The sequence below is a fragment of the Mixophyes fleayi genome, chromosome 2 (assembly GCF_038048845.1).
Source record: "Mixophyes fleayi isolate aMixFle1 chromosome 2, aMixFle1.hap1, whole genome shotgun sequence".
Classification (NCBI taxonomy): domain Eukaryota; kingdom Metazoa; phylum Chordata; class Amphibia; order Anura; family Limnodynastidae; genus Mixophyes; species Mixophyes fleayi.
The window spans coordinates 80,636,604-80,658,365 of NC_134403.1; the positions used below are offsets into that span (position 1 = coordinate 80,636,604).

The 21,762-nt window shown below is 40.7% G+C and overlaps 1 protein-coding gene across 4 annotated transcripts in view; it reads left to right on the forward strand.

Moving 5' to 3' along the window:
- Positions 1-21,762, forward strand: part of ARHGAP9 (Rho GTPase activating protein 9) — a 125,696-nt gene that overhangs the window by 12,484 nt on the left and 91,450 nt on the right. For 2 of the 4 annotated variants that reach the window (XM_075199374.1, XM_075199373.1), the window contains exons 2-3: positions 1,426-1,736; positions 10,133-10,389. In XM_075199374.1, the coding sequence (XP_075055475.1) occupies positions 1,436-1,736; positions 10,133-10,389 (558 nt within the window). In that variant the 5' untranslated portion in view covers positions 1,426-1,435. Of the gene's footprint in view, positions 1-1,425; positions 1,737-10,132; positions 10,390-19,214; positions 19,342-21,762 lie in introns of those variants that run through there. The other 2 variants (XM_075199375.1, XM_075199376.1) reach the window with 2 other exon arrangements.

The window sequence follows — 21,762 nt, forward strand, 5'->3', positions numbered from 1 at the left end:
CACCCTGACCATTTTTTGATGTTATATACCTGATACTTCTGTGCGGAGATCGCCGGTAATAACCAGAAACCTTCCAGGGATCCATACTGGTAAAAGTTGACTAACTGCTGAGTACAGATAAGCTTTTATTTATCTTGCTGAATGTGAGTTTGCATTTTTATGTTTGCTGAATAAATCCATTGTACATTAATTACTACACTATATGGCTCCTTTCCTTTTAACATTCTGGCTGAATGGAGTTTGAGAGCGGTACTTCCATTGAGACGTCGGTCCATGGTTAAGAAATATCGTCTATTGCAGTCGCCGTATTGTCCGTTCCTGACTTATTAGGCGGAGCTGAGATTCCCCCTTGGAGACCCTGATACAGATAAGCCAGTTTTATACTATTTTCTGGTACGCTCCCAATTATTGGTTTTTTTTTATATTTATCTGGTATACATAAATTACTACACTATATAGCTCTTTTATCTCTATTTATTTGGTTGATTGGAGTCTGAGAGCAGTGTATACACTTGGAACGTCTGCCGTATCTAAGAAATATCGCTCGTGGTTCCTGTTTGTCCGTTCCTGATCTACTAGGTGGAGCTGGGATTCCCCCCTGTAGACCCTGTTACAGATAAGCTGGTTTTATATTACTCTCTGGTACGCCTTTAACTATTGATTTGTATTATCTGATGAACTGAATTTGCACATTTCTGTCCTCTGATGACAATGAATTGTAACTGTGATACAGCAGCCTAGCAAGTGTGTACGAGTTGCACATGAACTTCTCTACTCCACCCTGTTTTTAGAGTGGAATCCTGCACATTCATGTTTGATATGACTGGTTATTCTGTCTTACATTTGGATTAAGACTGGATGAATTGTATATCTTGTTGAATACCAACCCAGAGATTTGTACTGAATCCACATGCTTATTTATTTACCCACCTTGTTCAGTAATATCTGCTAACATCACCATTGCGCCTTCATTCTGTTGTACCTATGCCATTTTATTTCGGCCTTACCAGCCAGTGTTTTGAAGGAAGGCTGCCTCCTTACATGGAAGAGGTGTATATGTGGGATTGAATTGATTTAGTTATTTATACAATACTGTGTTGAGCGCCAGTGTTTACATCTTGTCTGCTACATATATATATATATATATATATAAAATAAAATCTTGTTTTTCCAGCTAAAGAAATAGTGTTTGCAGCGTTTTTACAGAGCATGAACTATTGTAGTGCATTATGCCTCAGTGATGTCCCTAGTTTCCAGTGAATTGATAGGCTGCATTATCACGAATATTGATTCAGCTCACGAAATAGCTTACTCTGCTGTGATAATGCTATAGGTACAGGTAATAGTGATGTTTTTCGTTTACCAGCCACATCCAACTGTGCATAGAAAATTATCTATATATTAACTTTACCCGACCTTTGCTAGGTTGCAAGAGATGTTCTCTGGGCTTTGGACACTGGATGGACGCAACTGGAAAAGGTTGCACCCAACATCAAAGCCAGTGATCTTGAAAGTTCTCGGCAGCCATATATTCAAGGTTCCTGATGGGAGCACCGTTTGTCTGAAAGAAGGCGACATCCTTCTACTGTTGAACAAGCTTGATAAAGATTGGTGGCAGGTCAGAAAAATCGGAGATTGTGAAAGCACCAAACCATTCCTTGTACCCACCTCTTATATCAATGAGATGATCACTGAAAGAAATGTGGGATACAGAAGCAGAGACAAGAAGAGTTTAGGTAATGCATAGCACAAGCTTTTATTAATGTGATTTTATTATTGATTTATATATTGTCAGCTTTCAGGGGAAAATATGTTATAATAAATACTAAAATGTAGATGTATCTGTGACAAAAGCATGAAACAGATGGGCAGCCAAAATCAAAATATGAGTTTAAAAAAATATCCAAACTAATGGGTCTGTATCTATTGTCTTTGTAATTTATGTGTTTACATACATGGGTTGAATTAATATTTAGACCTAAGGTCATTTAAAAAGAGCAAAACCCTGAGGTGTGGTGCAAAGAACTAGACACAGATAGTTGTCTAAATAGTGGATTGCTGCAGTGTAAGAAGCAGTTTATAAGATTAGCTCTGTAATAAAAACATATTCTTTAACTTCAACACACCTGTGCCATGTCCTAAATTATCTGCTAATAACAGGTTATGCAGTTGACAGGTTATGGGTCCAGGACACTGTGGCCAGTCTGACAAACCACTCAAATGGTTTGGAAGCAAAGGGGAAGTGAGAAAGGAAGAAAAGCCAAGTTAATGCCAAGAAATGGAAGTTTAAACTGAAGATGCTGCAAATCATCATCATCATCATAATCATTTATTTATAAGGCACCAGAAAACTCCACAAAAAAGAACTAGTACATACAATGTTCATGAAGAAGGTGCAGAAGTGTGACAGAAGCCTCTACTTGTGAGAGCTTACAGTCTAGAGGGAGGGGCAAGTGCTGGTAATACACCCAGAGGGAGTTGAATCAGGTTGGGTAAAGCTGGGTACACACTACAGAAATTTCGACCAACTTTTTATGCAGAGCGATTTTACATGGGACCGATGGTCCGATCGCTCGGTCCATGGACTGCATACAGACTAGCCTTGTTTAGGACGATAAAGGGAAGAGCGGACGTCCCTTTAGCGACTTTTTACAGCCATGTTGTCGTGAGCAATGACTCTAATTTCGTACTCACTGTTGTGGATCGGTCGGAAGTTTATACACACTACACAGAGGAAACGAGATTGGACCGAAAATATTAAACGGTACGACCAACCAAATGAGGTGATAATCGTCCATTTGGGCAGACTTTCGACCATCGTGTCACTGCACACACTGACCCGGCTTTTGAACGAGCGGTCGTATGTCGGCTGTTTGAGCCGATTATTGGATGAAAACAGTGTAGTGTGTACCCAGCTTAAGTGAACGGTTGCGGGGATAGAAATGTGAGACAGAGGCCAGATAGCAGGAGAAGTATTTAAGGTGGGAGGTAATAGGAGATAAGGATTTTGATAATGACCAGAATGTGACAATAGCATGTTCTGGTAACATTTGAAAGTGGAGGTTACATGACATTGCTGAGGACTGGATGGAAAGTAAAGCTGAGGGCAGATTCATGGAAGACAAAAAGTCAGTGAGCATGGGGACCTGGGTAATGTGATGTTGCCAACGGTGAGGGAGACTAGAGCGTGACAATGACACTGAGAGGATGAGCTCTGTTTTCAACATGTTGAGTTTTAGGTAGTGTTGCGACTTCCAAGTGTAGATGGCAGAGTGGCAATTGGACACACAGGAAAAAGAACAGGAAAGAGGTGAAAGAATTGGAGGTAGATTTTGGTATTGTCTGCATAGAGCTGGTCGTGGAGGCTGAAGGAGCATATTCACAGAGTGAAGAGAAACAGAGAAAAGCAGAGGGCCGGGAACAGAGTCATGAGGGACCCCAACAGATTAATGGGAAGATGTACCAGAGGCAGAGACACTGCAGGAAACTTTATAAAGGTAGGGGGTGAACCAGGGGAGAACAGTTCTGTAAATGTCAAGGAAGTTTAGGGTGTTCCGGAGAAGTGGATGGTCAACTGTAAAAAACTCTGCAGAGAAGTCATGAAGTGGGTTAGGTGCTTGTACAAAAGCCAATCAAATTGTTTGGAAGCAAGTGAGAAGAGAAAATTGGGGAGGTAGCTGGAGAGAGAGATAGGAGACAAGAGTGTTACAAGTAAGACTAAGAAAAGGTTTGGATCAAGGTGTTATGGTGTTGCTGATGAGAGTGGGTAGGTCAGAAGATAGGAAGTGAGAAAGCTAGGCTGTGAATTTGCAAGAAATTTGTAGCCTGGGATAAGGGGTCAATAATTGACAGCAATGTTGAGGTGGAATGGAGAAAACAAATAGATGGTTTGGACTTCAGAGGAGGAGAAGGAGAGGGAGGGTTCTGTATGACTTGGAAACTGCAGTCCAGAGAAAGTAGAAAGCCTACATTCTGGGTATGTGTCCTAAAAGACCAGGAAACGACAGCGCCCAACGGGTTCAGGAGAGGGTTTGTTAGGTTCTCTTACAATCCTTTCCAGCCAGAGCCGGATTTAGACCTCATAGGGCCCTAGGCAGGATACTGTTTTTGGGCCCCCTCCCTGAAACAATCCATAGCCCTATATTTTTGCAGCCTACCATATACCCCTATAGTTACGTAGAAGTGAAAGCATGTGCCGCCGCATGCCTACCATATACCCCTATAGTTAAGTAGATATGAAAGCATGTGCCGCCGCGCAGCCGACAAAGGAGGTGAGGGCGTGGCTGGCATCTTTGGGGGCGTACCTAACATGTGAAAAAAGCAAGGCCACCCTGCTGCAGAAAAAGGCACCCCTAAATAATTACCAAGTAGTCTTGTTTTTTTAAGTAGTTGGGTCAAAACAACTTAATAAATATTGAAGTCACGCCAGAAATACTTACTTAAGTTGTTTGCAAAAATAATACGCATAAATCCAAGTATGTGCTCTTGTCACTTTTGTCCCTCTATCATCACACTGTGCCCCTTCATTGTCACTTTTGCCCCTTCACAATATCACATGTGCCCTTTCACCATCACCTCTGTGCCCTTCACCATCACCACCTCTGTGCCCATCACCACCTCTGTGCCAGTCACCATCACCAATTCTGTGCCCCTTCACCATCACCACCTCTGTGCCCTTCACCATCACCACCTCTGTGCCAATCACCATCACCACTTCTGTGCCAATCACCATCTCTGTGCCCTTCACCATCACCACCTCTGTGCCCATCACCATCACCACTTCTGTGCCCCTTCACCATCACCACCTCTGTCCCTCCGTTGTTTTACTTACCTTTCTATTGCCTTTCTTCTCCGGCGCGCTGCTCCTCCTCGGTCAGTCCAGATTTAAAAAAAAAAAGTCACGTGATCGCTCGTCGGGTCCCGGCAGCCTCTCCTCCTCTCTCTATCACTGAGACACTGAGAGGAGAAGAGGCTGCCAGGACCCGATTCGCGGCACCCGACCCCCCCTCCCCCGACTCGCGGCACCCCCCCCCGCGCGACTCGGGGGAGGGGCCGAATTTTATTTTTATTTTTTTTAATTGCTCCTGCCCCCCCCAGCTGTGCCCCCGAGAGTCGCTAGGTTGCCTAGGTTGCCTAGCGGTAAATCCGGCGCTATTTCCAGCATCTTCTTCGAATAATATCTTTGCTTTCTTGGTTCTATTCACCCACGGCTCCAAAACTAGCCACGGTTACCAGGGCTGGATTAACCCAAGGTCTAACTGGGCTACAGCCCAGGGTCTCGGACATCCAGGGGGCCCTTGACAGACTCAGTGGCATTATTGATCGGTGCAGGGGCGGTGGAGCCCCCGGCCCTATCAATGCTGCTGAGCCTGTCACTGTAGTCCTTCCGTGGCGCTCAGTAATCTCCTTACTGAGGAGATCTCGTCAGCCTCACTCTCACGAAATCTCCTCAGTAAGGAGCTTACAGCATGCGGCGGAAGGACTACAGTGACAGAACAGAAAGAGGTAAGTCAGTGCTTGGGGTGGGGGGCTCACGGGGAAATGGAGGCCCCCTTAGCCCAGGGGCCCCCATTCCCTTAATCTGGCCCTGACGGTTACTCAATTGGCCCTGCCCTACTTTGCACTTCTCTGGCTATGCGGGAGTTATTCAATCGGACTTACTGGTGGCCCTCCCTCCATATTGATGTCAAGCAATTTATTTATGCATGTCCCATTTGTGCCCAACACAAAGTGCCTTAACAAATTTCATATCAACCCTTGATTCTGTTACCTGTTCCTGATCGTCCCTGGCCTCACTTGGCTATGGCTTTTATCACAGGTCTGCCACCTTTCATATCTTAGAGCTACTCATTTTGTACTCCTCAATGGTCCACTTCTAGCTGATCTCTTTATTTAAGAGATCTTCAATCTGCACGGGTGTTCACAGGAGAATCTATCTGACCGGGGAACTCCGTTTATGTTGAAGATTTGGAGGTCACATTATTGCCATTAAATTCAACTTTTCCTCTGTCTACTACCCACAATCTAACAGTCTAACAGAAAGAACAAAGTGTGAAGGCATACTGTAGAGATGTATCTTCACTGATGTTTAGTATGCGGAAATAAGCCGTGATGTCCGACAGCACATTGCAGGGAATTTAATTTCCTCCCCAGGATTGTAGAAAAAAATTCTCACATTCATCGATGAACAGTTAAGATACATAATAGTCAACCTGCTTCAGAGCAAGGGTGAAGTGTCAGAGAAATTTGAAGAATATCTTATTCATTAAAATCAACAAGTTTTACAGGATGCCAAGATACTAAGTGTAGATAATGTTTACAGTCTGTCTGATGTCAGAAGGCGATGTTAATATAACTAGCATGATGTTCAGACCACCACTAAGGAAATTGTGGTATGTGACAACAACTACATATGAAGATATTGTTCTGCAATGGGAATTATCTGTAGACATGTGAGCAGCCAAGAGACTCATGTAATATCTTAGATGATCTCAAGACATGAATATGAAGGTATCGGTAAAAGATCACCTTAAACTTACATACTCTGTGGATCTAGATTGGACTGGTAACTTGATAGATTGGACTGGTAACTTTAGTGCATTTCGACAAGTGGTTAGTCAGAAAGCAAGTGTTTCTTATATTATTATCAATGAAGGAAGAATATGTTTTAGCAGCTTACCTAAACCAAGTGGTGATTTGGTTATACCACCTATTAGAAAACCTCAGAGAGCCAACAGCCCAGCCAACAGTGAAATACAAAGACATCCAAGGGTGTATAAAGTTTTTGATGTGGTTGTGATTGTATACTGAGACTGACAGGATGATAGCTGAGGCTTAAACAAAGCCAGTATCGAGAACCAAGCTTGAAGACCTCAGAGCTAAGGCGGGACTAACCTAATGTATAGTTGTAAAGTGAGGGGGTTAAAATAATCATTATATTCTTATTGTGACATCTATTTTACTGTATTTGTTTCAGTTACATTGTTAAAAAAATAAGATAAGCAGGAAACTAGAAACTGACAGTTGGCTGAGATGTGTATTGTCACAGGTTAAGAAGCAGCATATAAGATTTGCTCCAAATAAAAACCTCTTCTATAACGCACCTGGATAATGTATTGAATTATCTGTTGCTAACAGTTTCAAATACATGCTTCATTGAGAGTAGTATAAGTATAATGGTGGAAACTGTTTAAGTAGGCTGTTGATCTGTTACATTAATAGAATGCTATATAATAAAAATGCTATTTATGTATATCATCATCATCACCATCTATTTATATAGCGCCACTAATTCCGCAGCGCTGTACAGAGAACTCGCTCACATCAGTCCCTGCCCCATTGGAGCTTACAGTCTAAATTCCCTAATATAGACACACACTCACACACAGACAGACAGAGAGGGAGAGACTAGGGTCAATTTTGATGGCAGCCAATTAACCTACCAGTATGTTTTTGGAGTGTGGGAGGAAACCGGAGCACCCGGAGGAAACCCACGCAAACACAGGGAGAACATACAAACTCCACACAGATAAGGCCATGGTTGGGAATCGAACTCATGACCCCAGTGCTGCGAGGCAGAAGTGCTAACTACTAGCCCACTGTGCCTCTAAATAGGTAATAGGGATAGTTGTAGTTTTATTTTGAAAATCTTCACAGATTGCGAGCAATCTATATTGCACAAATGAGGGTATGAGTATATTTTCTTGAATTTGGTTAGTGAAACGTACCACAAATAGAAACATATTTTTACACTTTTTAAAGTTGACATTTAGGCGGAGATTCAATTTAGCGCATTGTGTCTCCGGAACATCCACGGAGACATATCACGCCAATGTTGTGGCAGGAGTCTCCACTCATTTTCCCTTGCATCCCATACAGATGTGCAGAAAAATGAGCGGAGATTCTTAAAGTAATGGCTGGCAATGTGCGCAGCCAGACATTGCAGTGATATCCGTGTGGCACATCGCCAACATTTAAATCTCCCCCTTATAGTATCAAGAATGTGATTCCAATAGAGCTCATTTTCCTTGAGAGAACCTAATTACATGCCTATTTATTGTCAGTCATGCCACACAAGAGACTGGATTATTGATATAAATGTTTTAGGCTTTTTAATTATGGCATTTGTAAGGCTTACCACTAATTGAAGTTATGTGTCTGAGCTACATAACATGAAATAACTCAGTGGTACTGTTAAAAAGATCCTCAATTGTAAATAATTTAAGCCAGTTCCAAATTTAAGATCACCTAGTATTCTTATGTTTTTGGGCAATTCATTTAAGCCACCTGCCTTGCAAAAAAACCCAGACAGAAATTAGAATTGAGGCAAAAATTTAATTACAATAAATGATTTAGTTAATTCAAATTTTAGCTAGAGTATCTTAGAAACACTCTGATGTCTTAGACTTTTTCCTAGAATGAGACTTAGGTGGCCTGGTTCAACAAGGAGCGCAAAGTGAATGCATTTGTTTTTAAAGATGGACGTAAATTGCACATCCGTACGTCCGTATTCAAGTACAAGCGGATCCGGAGAAACATTTCCATTTGAATATGGGTATAAGTACGCTTTGGCTAGATGGTACTGCCGTATGCAGACAGACATAACACACTACAGAATACACACAATGCATATGTACAATAAAAAGTTCCATTAGAACGCACAGAAAATGATTAAATACATTAACACCTGTAAATATAATCATGAATTAAAATAATTTTCTTTTTTTTCTTACTTTTGTACATGAAATATCTTTATCAGGATATTATTAATGCCTACTGTACATAAAATGCGATTTTACAGATGCTCTTAATTGTAAACACATGTTCTAGCATGCAAACGCGTCCGCCATCTCTATCAGTCGGCTCTTACACCTGTCCTGTAGCTGGTGCATGGGATACAGCTAATAATCACTTACATGAGAGATGCCCAGAGCTTGAATTCTTCTGTATAAACTGGGATCCAGTAAAGATTGCCAGACTAGAGTTAAAAGTTAGAGCTGGCCAATTTTGGCTGAAACAATTTCCTAAACAAGATTATGCAAAAGACTGTAGAAATGTCTGATGTGAGTAGCTAATCTAATCTTTAGATAGGCAGGTGAGGATCTCAGTATACTTGTTTGAGGTGTCAGTCAAGCAACTCTGTAAATGAGAAGCTTCTGAAAGAGTATGACCTCTAATATTTATACTGATAATAAGTTATGTCAGACTCTGAAACTGTTGTGTATAAATAGCAACAAAGCACCTGTGCAACATTATGCCTAGATTATAAGAGCAAAGACGGCATTTAATTTTATTAAATGAAATTATTGAAATTAAATAGGGGGGTGAAGAGAGCCCATTTTTAGGGGGGAAATCAATTCCCTCAGAATACAGCTGCGGAAAACCTATTACTGTTAATACGGTAATTGTAACCCTGCTATCTGCTCATAGCTCAGGGAGCCGCGAGCAAAAAGGCGGTGTTGAAATTACCGTATTAACGGTAATTATGCATACTATTACTGTAATGTCGGTAGTAGTGTGCAGGCCACGGTATTTTTTTACAGTAATGCGGCCAATTAAATTCCCCCCTAAGAGTTGTTCCTTGCTGTGTGGAGGGGTGACTGGCTATTTCCATTGCACCAAAGGATTGTTCTACTAGCTTTGGATTAGTGGGGATAAGACCTCATACTTCTATTGGGACACATATTGCCTCATCCAGGTGTACTGCAAGCAATGTAAGGGGCTTTAAACATACAAAAATGTGCACAGCTAACAAGGACAGTCCCAGTCCCCCCGCCCACTGGCAGGATTCAGTTAAACCATAAGTGATGCTAATACGAGCAGTAATTTAAGATGAAATCCAAAATGTTTTGTTTCTAAAGTTAAAGGAGGTTTAGAGGATGATTTCACTCTTGCTTCAGATCTTTCCAGAAGATCCAAAATACTCAGAGTAGATGGCACTGGGCGGACCATTTAGACCCATGCAAAACCATGTTTTTTATTGTTCCATAGCAAAATAAATGTATACACATATATGCATGCTTAATTCAATTATGGGAAATAGCTGCTTCATTTCTTATCTTGTTAGAAAAGTCTTCCATCTATTTTGATTTCCAAGGATTTAATAGTTACTTTGCCTTTTGTTATTTAACAGGAACCAAGCTGTTTCATAGATCCCAGGATAACCTACGGGTTTCCTCTCTTGCCCCCACTATAATGGAACAACAATACTTAAATAATTGGAATTGTGAAGATTCTCCACAGAAAGAACCCGAGATGCAGATTTTAACCAACAGTATGACAAGGACACATAAAAAATCTGCCAGCTTTTCCCTCAGTTCTTCTTGGCATGGACAGTTCCCTAAAAGTGAAAAGCAGAAAACCACATTCCAAAAGTGTGTTTCTGAAAAGGTAAGCGAAGAGCATTCATTATTAGTTTCTTGCTGTAATTTCTTCATAATTCTACAAAAAACACCAAATGTATGCATGCATCACTGTGATAATAATTCATAATAATGTGTGATGTGATCTTCATATTGATGTAAGACCTGCCCTCACTGATCATTAAGCATTGCATCATGGGACACTTTTGAAGAGTGGGTTGTGTGACACAAATGGACAGGACTTTTTCTTAAATTCAATCCCATGTCTATACAGTGGTGTATGTCCCCATTTTGCTGTTAGATGTGCATCTCTACTATTTGCGCTATAATTTTGGCGATGGAAGGATGTCATAGGAATATGCATGTTGGCAAAAGTAAAATCTTCACTTCAATGTACCGCTTGCTATCACTTTTGGACCACCCCCTTAATTGTATTATCATTATTCTCCTGATATACTTCTTGAAACTCAGTTTATGTCTTAAAGGACAACTAAACCCCAATATTGAAATGTTCAGAACCATGGAGGTAAAATCCATTTATCAGGGTTAACCTGCCAATCCACTGCAGTTTTGTTATAAAATATTACCTCACCACTTCCTAATAAACACCTGTATCTCCTCACATGTTTGTAGGACAGTGTGATAATGGGATCTCATACAGGTCACAAACATACTTAACCCCATCTCCCGGACTGTCTCTGAGACTCCTGAATTCTAGGTAGGTCTCCCAGATTCCCCAAAGAGTTGGCCATTCTCCCGCATCTTGCCTATTTCCTAATGAAGTGGGTGGGCGCCCTCGCGGTGAAATGAGGCAAATGTTAAGGGGGCGTGTCCAAAATGGCGCAATTTGTGGTGCTCCACCCCTCGGCAAGTATAGTCAAAAAGCTGCAGTTATCTGTGTTTCTATGACATCACTGTCCCTGTCCCTGTGTACGAATCAACCAACCCACATTTTTGCACAGCAGGGGGTAAATGTATCAAACTGCGACTTTGCCAGCGTGTTGAAATCGCGGCAAATCGCGGGTTTACCCGCTATTTTTTTAAAAAAAAATGGAAATGTATCAAGCTGCGATTTTGAGACTCATGTTCAAAATCGCTGGTCATCTCTGGCGATTTTGAGCGATGTAAACACTGACGAGTTTAGCAAACTCTCCTGTGTTTGGCAAACACATCACTGTTACACTGCCCTGGTAAAAAGTAAAAGAATAGATAACTTGCATAAGCTGTATTTACTGTATTACAGCTTACGCAAGTAGCGTAGCGCATGCGCAATGCGCTACGTTAATTGCATAAGCGCTAAATACAGTAATATGTGATTTCCCCACTAGCGTGGGAAAATACCATAATACAGTACTTAGCTCTTACGCAAACAGCGTAAGAGCATTGCGGAACGGACCTCCTACTAGGTAGGAGGTGTTTGCGGTGGCTCCTGGCTTTTTTTTTTTTTTAACTTCAATCAAGACTAAAGATTCGGGATATTACAAATATGTGCCCCTTCTGGGTGAAGTGTTCCAGTTGGCACAGATTCTTTTATGGAGGTACAAATGGCTGGGACTGTGGAAAGCCAGCAAGATGGATGTACAAATAATAAGGGACATTGGATCAAGAAAGAAGACATCATCGGTAAGTATTTGTTTTTTTTTATTTTTATTAAATAGTTGTGGTTAAAAAGAGGGTGGTTAGTGTCTTTATTGTGGGGTTTTTATTTTTAATAAATTTGTGTGGTTTGTATGAGGGTGTTGTTTTTTTGTTAACTTTTTTCTTTGTGGAACTACAGGGCCCAGCAAGCCAGGAATGTCAGGGCATGTTGGCACTTGTGGTTCTCCAAGTGCCAACATGCCCTGGCTGCCGTGGGTATGCTGGTGCTTGTAGTTATACAAGCACCAGCATGGCCACACTGCTTTTGGCAACCTGGCTGGCTGGGACTTGTAGTTCCACAAACAAAATTAGTGTCAGTTTATTTCTTTTAACCATTTAGTGCCGTATTACCCTACTACCCACAGCCCAGGGGTAGTAGGAAGAGCCCTAGTGCTATCAGCACTGGGCTGGTTCTTTCTAGGGGGGGGGCCCGCTCGTTTTTTTCGGCGGACCCCACTCCCTAGGGAATCCAGCCCAGCGCTGAACAGTCTAGGGTTGGTTAGTCATTATGGCAGGGGGACCCCTGCCACGCGTCCCCCTGCTGTAGTGCCGCCAACCCTGGCTGGTTTGCCTAGTGCTGGTAAAGGGAAAATCGGGGGGACCCCACGCAAAATTTTTCCCCGATTTTCACGGGACCAGCACTAGTCAGGCAGCACTAGGGTTAAGCATGAATAGTGGGGGGACCTCACGCTTTTTTTTTTTTCAAACTTTTATCTGTTCTTTAATTTTTTAACACTGCCAGGGCAGTGTAACAGTGATGTGTTGATATAACACGCTGCTATCAAGCAGCGTGTTGTATCTGGCGTGTTTAGAAGCAAACTCTCCTGAGTTTGCTAACTCGCAGCTTCATACATTGTAGACTTGTATAGCTGCAGTGGCAAACAGTGGTGAGTTTGATCTCTGGCGATTTTGCAAGTAGCGATTTTGACAGAAGCAGAACTCTGGCGATTTTATATGAAAACTCAGCTTCATACATCGGCTAGTTTCAACTCTCCTGAGAAAATCGCTGGAGTTGCAAACTCGCAGCTTGATACATTTACCCCCAGGTCTATAATGCTATATTCATCTTATTAGTACATAGCCTTTAATATATATTCATTTTAAAATGGTGACTTTAATTTAGGTCTTAAGAGGAAGGGGACATCTTGGCTATTTTTATTTCATCTGTCACATTTGTACACGTTAATGTTTTTGATATTTTTTTGTGCGTATATAAGTACACTTTCCCATATAAAAAGTCCTGTGATGGTACAACAGATGGCACATGGAAATAATGTCAGATCTCTCCAATTACTGCCACCTCAGAGGAATTCATGCAATCGAAACATAGAGAGACAAGTTATTTCAATAGTGTTTTATTAAACAGAGTGCACCTCTGCAACAGCTATATACAGTGGAACATTATAAACTCCGATCTAAAAACTTATCTTGAGATTATTGGAGAAAAGGACTTAGATTATTTTTACACTTGTTTTTTTAGATTGAATTATTGATCTATAAAAGCTATTGAAATAACTTTGTCTCTTTATTTTCCTGTTTCTGGACAGAATTTTGCTTGGTCATCTATTAAAAGTATAGATGCTCAGGCTCGGTTCCCTGAGAACCGAACACACCCGATCTTAGCAGATCCGAGCTCGGATCAATACTTTTGCACGCCCTTGGAATTGCTCGCTACGTCCTTGGATCTCGCGAGCTTTGGATCCTATAAGTACCGCCCTCCACGGCGATCCAGTGCCATTCCACAGAGGGACACAGAAGGGGTAGCACAGTTCTTTGCAGTCTCTAGTGCAGTTGGGCAGCATCATGGAGGAGGGGTAGCAGTGTTCTTCAAAGTCTCCAGTGACATTCAGGAGAGCTCCATTATTCAATTGCCAATTGTCATTGCTGAAATAGAAATAATAGGTCTGGCAGCCTTGGTCTTCTAAATCTGCAGTCAGATTGTACTGTGTTATATAGGTAAAACACAAAGAGGAGAGCGCCATTGCTCCATTGCTAATTGTCATTGCTGAAATACAAATAATAGGTCTGGATACACAAATTGAGGATGCCTCTTTGGAATTGCAACGGGATGAGGGGGATCTTTGTGTAGCTGAAGAGGGCGCTAATGAGGATGTTGATGAGGATGATGTTGTTTGTGTAAGTCCTGCACCAGTGGAAGCAGTTCTTGCACGTGATAAGAAGGAGGCCATTGTCATGCCTGGGCATAAAACCAATAAATCCACGTCTTATCTGTGGAATTATTTCTACACAAATCCTGACAACAGTTGTCTAGCCATTTGTAGCGTTTGTGAAGCCACAGTCAGTAGAGGTAGGGACCTTAACCATCTAGGAACCACATCCGTGTTACGCCATTTAAAGTGAGTTCATGGCAAACTGTTGGTAAAATCGGAAACTTATACTAAAAAAAAACTTATGCTCAAGATTCACTCGGCTGGGACATGTTATCATACCTCCCAACACAAATGATTTGTAAAAGAGTTTGAGCAACTCTGATTTGCGGCGGTGTGTGTATGAGAAGGGGACGTGACCAATCTCCATGGGTACATACCATGCCAGATTGTGGGCATGTCATGTCCTCCAGCAACGTCCAGTGCTTTGGAAGTGCTGGGCCGCCCAGCAGGCCCATCCCCAATACCACCTCTTCAGTACTGTGCATACCTGCCACTGGTACATGCGGCATTGAAGGATCTTCACTCAGTTGGACATATCTCCCAACGGACCCTGAATTGGGACAAAGTTATGATAATCAGGACAGCAGGATAGTACCCCCCAAATTGGGACAAGTGGGATATATATGATAACAGTCTGAGTCAGAGTGTAAGGACTGCATTAGCAAATGTCTGCAGTCATCTGGCAAAAGAAAACATTGAGCCAGTGAGATCTATTTGTTTGGCACACCCAGTGAAATATCAGTTGCCAAACTGACCCAAGGTTTGGTCATGGTCGTGATGGCGATAGTCGTGCCAAAACAAATTGATTGCAAGATATGTTGCCAACTTTACTAGCCAAGAACTATAGAATTAAAAAAAATCTATGTAAAGTATGTAGCTGTTTTGCTCTAAAGAACTAACAAACAGGTTTTCCTGCATTGAATGTAAAATATAACTTTACATGCTGGTTAAATTAACAAGCTGCTGTTTGTATTTATCTTCATCCTTAAGAATGTCAGATCAAGGCTTATTCCCTGCCTATAAACGCCAATGAACCACTTACACTGAGTGATGCTTACTCAGTTGCACCTAGAACCTATGAATGAGGCAGTTGTGTTGATCAGCAAGGGGAAGAAAGCACCAGACCTAAGAAACCACAGTAGTAAAACAGTATCCTAATTCAGAGTCAGAGTATGCAGGTCAGGTTCAACAACAGGCAGGTAGAGATGCAGCATCAAATCAATAGCCAGGAGAATAGACCAAGTCCAAAGCCAAGGTCAGGATAGACAGATAATAGATAAGATTAGAAGCTAGGCAGGATAAAAACACCATAGAATCACAAGTAACAGCACAACCTGGAAGCTTCTCACAGTCACTGCACAGCATGTGTCCTAGACTTATAGAGTTCCATAAAACCTATTCATTACTCCTGAACTCGCCCACATTAGCATTTCCCCGTTCAGCAGGTCGCAGAGCCTTGGCCTTGACTGACAGTCACTGGTGGTCAGTTATGCAGGTTTACCATCCATAAATCTCAGAACCCAGCAAGTGTTTAGCTGCTCTTGCAGTAGTTGACAAAATATTGATGTGTGTGCAACTATTTCCCATCCTCCATGCACTAAAAACCCATAATTTGAGCAGAGCTGCTTTGTAGATAGTAACACAATATTACATATGATGCCACTCTGCCTCAATAACTGTGCACTGCAGCTCTATGAACATTAGTACACAGGATCCTTATTGTTTATTTAACTTAACTTATAGAGGCACATTACCACCTTCAACAAAACTTTCAAGGGGCTATACACTGTGCGCCCAATTCAGGTCCGAATGCAACTTGCATGTAAGATGCATTTTAAAAGAGAGCATGGAACATGTGTGTAGTTCTGACTCTATATAAATCCAAGCGTATCTCAATATACGTATTCATTTGAATTTGGTTGGGAGTATGCCTTGTTGTACTTGCCATATGTTGACATACAGATCAAACTTCAGTATGTGCACAAGTGTATGTATAATATACCAAGCATACGTACGAGAAACCCAGCCATTGAATGGGCTGTATCTGCGTTGAAACGCCCTCGGCATGCCCTTACTGAACATGACCTATGTTAGTATGCCCCTTCACTCCCCCATTCCTCTTCTCAAGTCGTAAGTAGTAGTACATGTCATTTGCATTCCGACATGAATTGCAAACAATTACATTCAATGGCGTATGGTCCATTTGTGAGTTATTTTATGCAAGATACAGCACACAAACCGACTTACGCCTAAACATGAATCAGGCCCTTTGTGACCATTGTATGCACTACATGATATAAATGGAGTACATGTTAAAATTTAGTGAGTATTTTATCACTCATAGGCCCTTTTTTTTTTATTTGGTAAAACAATCTGATTGGCTCAATGTGTGTTGACCCCTTTAGGTTATTTGAGTTAATTCATTCTTTGTGTAGCTCTGCTAGTGGCAAGTTGCGTTTGTCTCACTTGTTTCGTCTATTTCACTATGCACTACTAAAAGATAAGGTAAATGAGGGGTTTGGAGGTGTTTTTTTGAACAGTCTTTGGGCTAGATTTACTAAGCTGCGGGTTTGAAAAAGTAGGGATGTTGCCTATAGCAACCAATCAAATTATAGCTGTCATTTTGTAGAAAGTACTAAATAAATGAAACCTAGAATCTGATTGGTTGCTACAGGCAACATCCCCACTTTTTCAAACCCGCAGCTTAGTAAATCTAGCCCTTTGTGTGTGTTTTTTCTGTTTTTTTACTACTGTGAAACTACACATTCCAGCAGGCCCTGGCTGCTGGGCCCTCTGGATCCACGGCTGTCAGGGCTTGCTGGGACTTGTAGTTTGACTATAGTATTTAACCTATTTTTTTCTATGTTTTGCCCTTAGCATTTGTGTGCAATTTCAGTTGTATATTACATTGTAAAAGATGTATGAAATCATAGCCTGTTTTTTGAGAATAGTCATATACATCAGTGAAGAGAATGTTGTTTTTTTTGCCTGTGGCATTTATACTAAAAATGTATGTATAATGGCCTCCCTTCTTTGGGAAAGAAAGAGACTATGCTTTTCTGAGGATAAAACCCTCATATTTTTAGCCATTGAGTGCTTAGAGTTGAAATAAAACCCATTATTAATTATGATAGCTTTTTCCTTAAAGTTTAGCAAAACATATTTGATTTATACATGCCTTTTTGAGTGAAGCCTTAAAAATGAACAGCTACCAATAGCAGCGTTACCGTCATTGTAATAGAACTGAAGATATTCCAAATTGGGAATGTGTTTTAATCCTAGGGAAAATATACACATTTTTTTTACTCTTCATTTTATGAGCTTTTTTGGTAAGTATAACTATTTTGTTTTTAAAACTGTGTATGTACAGGAAATGAAGTAGTCAGCACCATAACAATTGTCTGTGCAACATAATTTTATCAGCATAGAGTATTTCTACTCAGCACAGGGTAGCGGTGGGGATCTTCTGTCAGACTGCTGCAGGAAGTCTGTGTGTCACGCATAACTCATGAAATTAAATAAATACATCTGACTTGTTGTAAATATACTCAGTGTGCATGGAGTAGTTCAAGGGCATAGATGTTTTCTTTACACAAGCAATATCCAGTATTAAGAAGACTGATTTTACATTTCTGTTATTGTTACAGTATATTGTGATACTCATTTTAAAGCTCATTTTAATATTTTATGCACATGGCTAAAATAGTAGCGTTTTTGGTGCAAAATTGTGACATACAGTAAGTAAAGGTTAATCTTCCAGAGCAACAGTGCTCCCTTACACAAAAGCAGCTATCTTGCTGTGCATATAGGTGTGCAGTGGTGCAAAACTAGATGCAGAGGGCAGGCTTGGACTGTCAATATGCCAATTCTCTCAAACTTTTCTTAAAAGAAGCTACACAGCTCCGGTCAGTCACTCAGCCTCGCACTTGGCCTCTAATATATTACTGGGACAGTAGTGACACCAGTAGACACAATATTGAACAATCTAGTAAATGATGGAGCTATCTGTGACATCATCTGGCTTAGCAAATCTGTCTTGGATATAAGGCGTGTACACAAATATAGGCTGATTTGTTTTGAATGCCGAGCTGCTTTGTAGACTCTGTCTGGCCCCAGCAGAGGATGAATAATCAGATGTATAATGTTACAACAGAGAATAAACTGCATTTTCAGTGAGCTTTATGATCATGGTCTCGAAATATCTCCCCACTCGACACCTCTTTCTGCACAAGATCTACGTCTCTCCTCCACTCTCATCACATCCTCCCATTCTCGGTTACAGGATTTTTTCCAGGCTGCACCCACGTTGTGGAATTCCCTCCCTCGCACAGTAAGACTTTCCTCTAGTCTTCAAACCTTCAAGCATTCACTGAAAACTCACCTCTTCAGACAAACTTATGATATTCCTCAACCACCATCTTAATCTCCCCTATTACCACCCTCTATACAGCTAACACAAGACAACAACCCTCTGACCAACATTGCAACACACACAGCCCACTCAATACTTTTACCTTTGCGTTCTAGCTGGTCCATTGTGCAATATTATGTAGCACATGCCCTTGTGTTTCTAACTCCCATTGTCCTATAGACTGTAAGCTTGCGAGCAGGGTTCTCTTACATCTCTGTCTGTATGTATTACCCAGTATTGTTTCATCAATGTTTGTTCCCAATTGTAAAGCGCTACGGAATTTGCTGGCGCTATATAAATAAATGTTGATGATGATGATTGTAAATAAGCTACTTTGTGTAAACTGCAGAGCGCAACTGAGCATGTCTGTGGAGTGAGTGGGTGAACCAGCCACCATGTTCATCTGGCTCTTCCAGTGATATATGCATAACTGTAATAATATTTTACTGTGATTGGTGTCATGTCATTTGACTTGATATACATCTTCTATTTGGACACATAAGCCCCAGCTAGGAAATTCTAAAATATAAATGCAAGGAGGATACGACTGTTGTTTTAAATATCTTTCATTGCAAAATCAGGTTCCTCTTTTCATAAGGGGAACAGGATATAACAAGACGGTGAGAGGCCAGTGGTGGAAAGGGTAGAACTCAAGTGAAATCTGAGCTCAGGACGTTATACTAAAACAGAGGACATATGTGACTCGACAATGTAATGTCTGCTTACTGGTATCAACCTGATGACTCTCTGCACTTCACAGGTAAATAAAAGCCCAAAACATTGTACAGCTTACCTGGTTAGGACAAGATAAGTGTAAATGTCTCTTCTATTGTTCACCTCCAAATAATTGTCTAATCTTGTTGCAAGCTGTATGTTGTGTTCCAGGAGGGATTTTTGCATGCCTGCTGTTACTGTAGGGATATGTATTTGTGTTTAACTAAGTATTAAATGTGGACAATATTTTAAAGTGTATTTTGTGAGTGGTCATAATGCACAAGGTATCTAAGCGTAAATTAGTTGGGCCAGAAATGTGCTGCAATTGTACACAACTATTGGGACTGAGCTATTCACTTATAATTAAAAACAACTTTACTTGGTTAGCAGGTTAATATTTGTACACAGCTAGTGGATCATACTAGCACCAGTGGTATAAAGCTACTAAATAAAATTGATATGAAGGTGATTGGCCATCTTGGTATTCCAGTAGTTGACTTAAATGCAGTTAATAGACTAGAATCGCACAAAACCTATGAATTAGGATGATGCACAGCTAATGGACAAGGATGGTACACAAATAACAATATGATACTTTGAGAATGACAATATGATGGTCTGATATTGCACACAGATGACTAAGGTGGAACACAGCCAATGGACAAATACAGTACACAGGAGTAGAATGTTAAATTATGCAGATGATGGACTGGAACCACACACAACTAATGAGCCAGGATGGTAGAGAGCTGACTCACCAGACAGTAGTTGTATGCACATTATGGTACATAATCTGTGGTGCCTTAATAGTATATAAATAATAGACTGACAACAAATGTGCTGTACAATATATTATTATCTTTTATTTATAAGGTGCCACAAGGCTTCTGCAGCGCCAGACGTAGGGAGTTAGAGAATACAACAAAATTACAAGATTATATAAGTAGATATAGATAAGAACAATGGGTACAGATAAGCAATTCAGCAGAAGACAAAACAGGAACAGAGAAGAGGACGGACGGTGGGCAGACATGAGACATAGGGTACAGATATGAGACATAGGGTAGAGATCCCTGCCTGTGAGGGCTTACATTCTAATGAGACAGTAGGAGTCAATGGGACAAAAGGCACAATGGGGTCCTGGTGCAGTAGCCTAGAAGGTGCATATAGAGTTCTGAATCATAATGTTATTAATGGATGGAATAGGAACAGTAGGTATAGTGGGGTTCTCTATGGTGCAATGGCCTGCAAGATACTGAAGCAATGATCTAGAGAGATCCATGATGGTTGAGGGGCCTAGGTGGTACAGAGTCCTGGAGGGTCTAGATGGTACAGAAGCTTATTTAGGTAACATTCAGAATGGTGCATGGGGCCATGAGGTTGTCTGAGCCTAGATAGTGAAGAATCCTGGATGGTATCTACGTAGGTATGACAGTGGCAATGTAATCAGTAATGAAATAAGTAGTAAAACAACAGCAATGTAATATTCTGGCACAGTACAATAAAGGCAGCATTACGAGCAGTAAATACAGAGGCAATGGGGAAATAATCGGGGGGAGGTGGGGGTTAGTGCCAGTTGAGCAGTGAAGAGACAAGGGCCAGAGTGACTGGTGAGAAAGTAGAGGTGAAATGTAGTTCCAGTATGAGCAGAATGCTACACAGCTGAAATTGGAGACTGTATTCGTTTATGTAAAAATTGTTGCAACAGGGAGTGTTGATGAAACTGCCATACAAGGTCAAATATGAGCCACACAAATAATGTTGTAACATCATCATCATTTGAAACACTTTGTATTGCATGTGTATTTTACAATACATAGTGAAACACATTTCTAACAACACTTATTGTGCTTTAAATCTTATTTATTAAAGTGAATTCAGTGTACATCCAGTACAAAGCTAAGCATCTGTACTCAGATGTTCAAGGTTTTATTTTGCTTTATAATAAATTTAACTTTTTCTTTAAAACCAGCAATGACATTATGCGCCTGATGCAGAATTTGTTGCAAAATAAGTTAATTTAAAAAAGAGCACAGAATAATTGTGTATTTCCACCCATACACATTTCAAAATGTGCTTGCAGTATATGCACCTGGTTGATTGCAAATCACCATCATCAGTGAATATTTGCACCTGCCCTATTGCGGATTAAGAAAAAAATAAGCCTCTTAACAGACATACGGTTACTGAACATAGCTATACCCAGAAAACCAGCATTTCCATATTCAGATGTTTTTCTTGATCCAATCACAATTAGAAGGAATTTCATTATTTTGAAATATTCACAATGACACTATGAAGATGTCTATGGACATTTATTACATGTTGTAATTATGATACATTTGATGAAATGTTTTGTTTCAACTGAAGTGCCAGAGAAAAACTTCTAATATGAAACATTGTCCAAAATCTATGCAGACACCCGACCAGATTATTTACAAAACAAATGTAAAAAGTAGGATTGTTT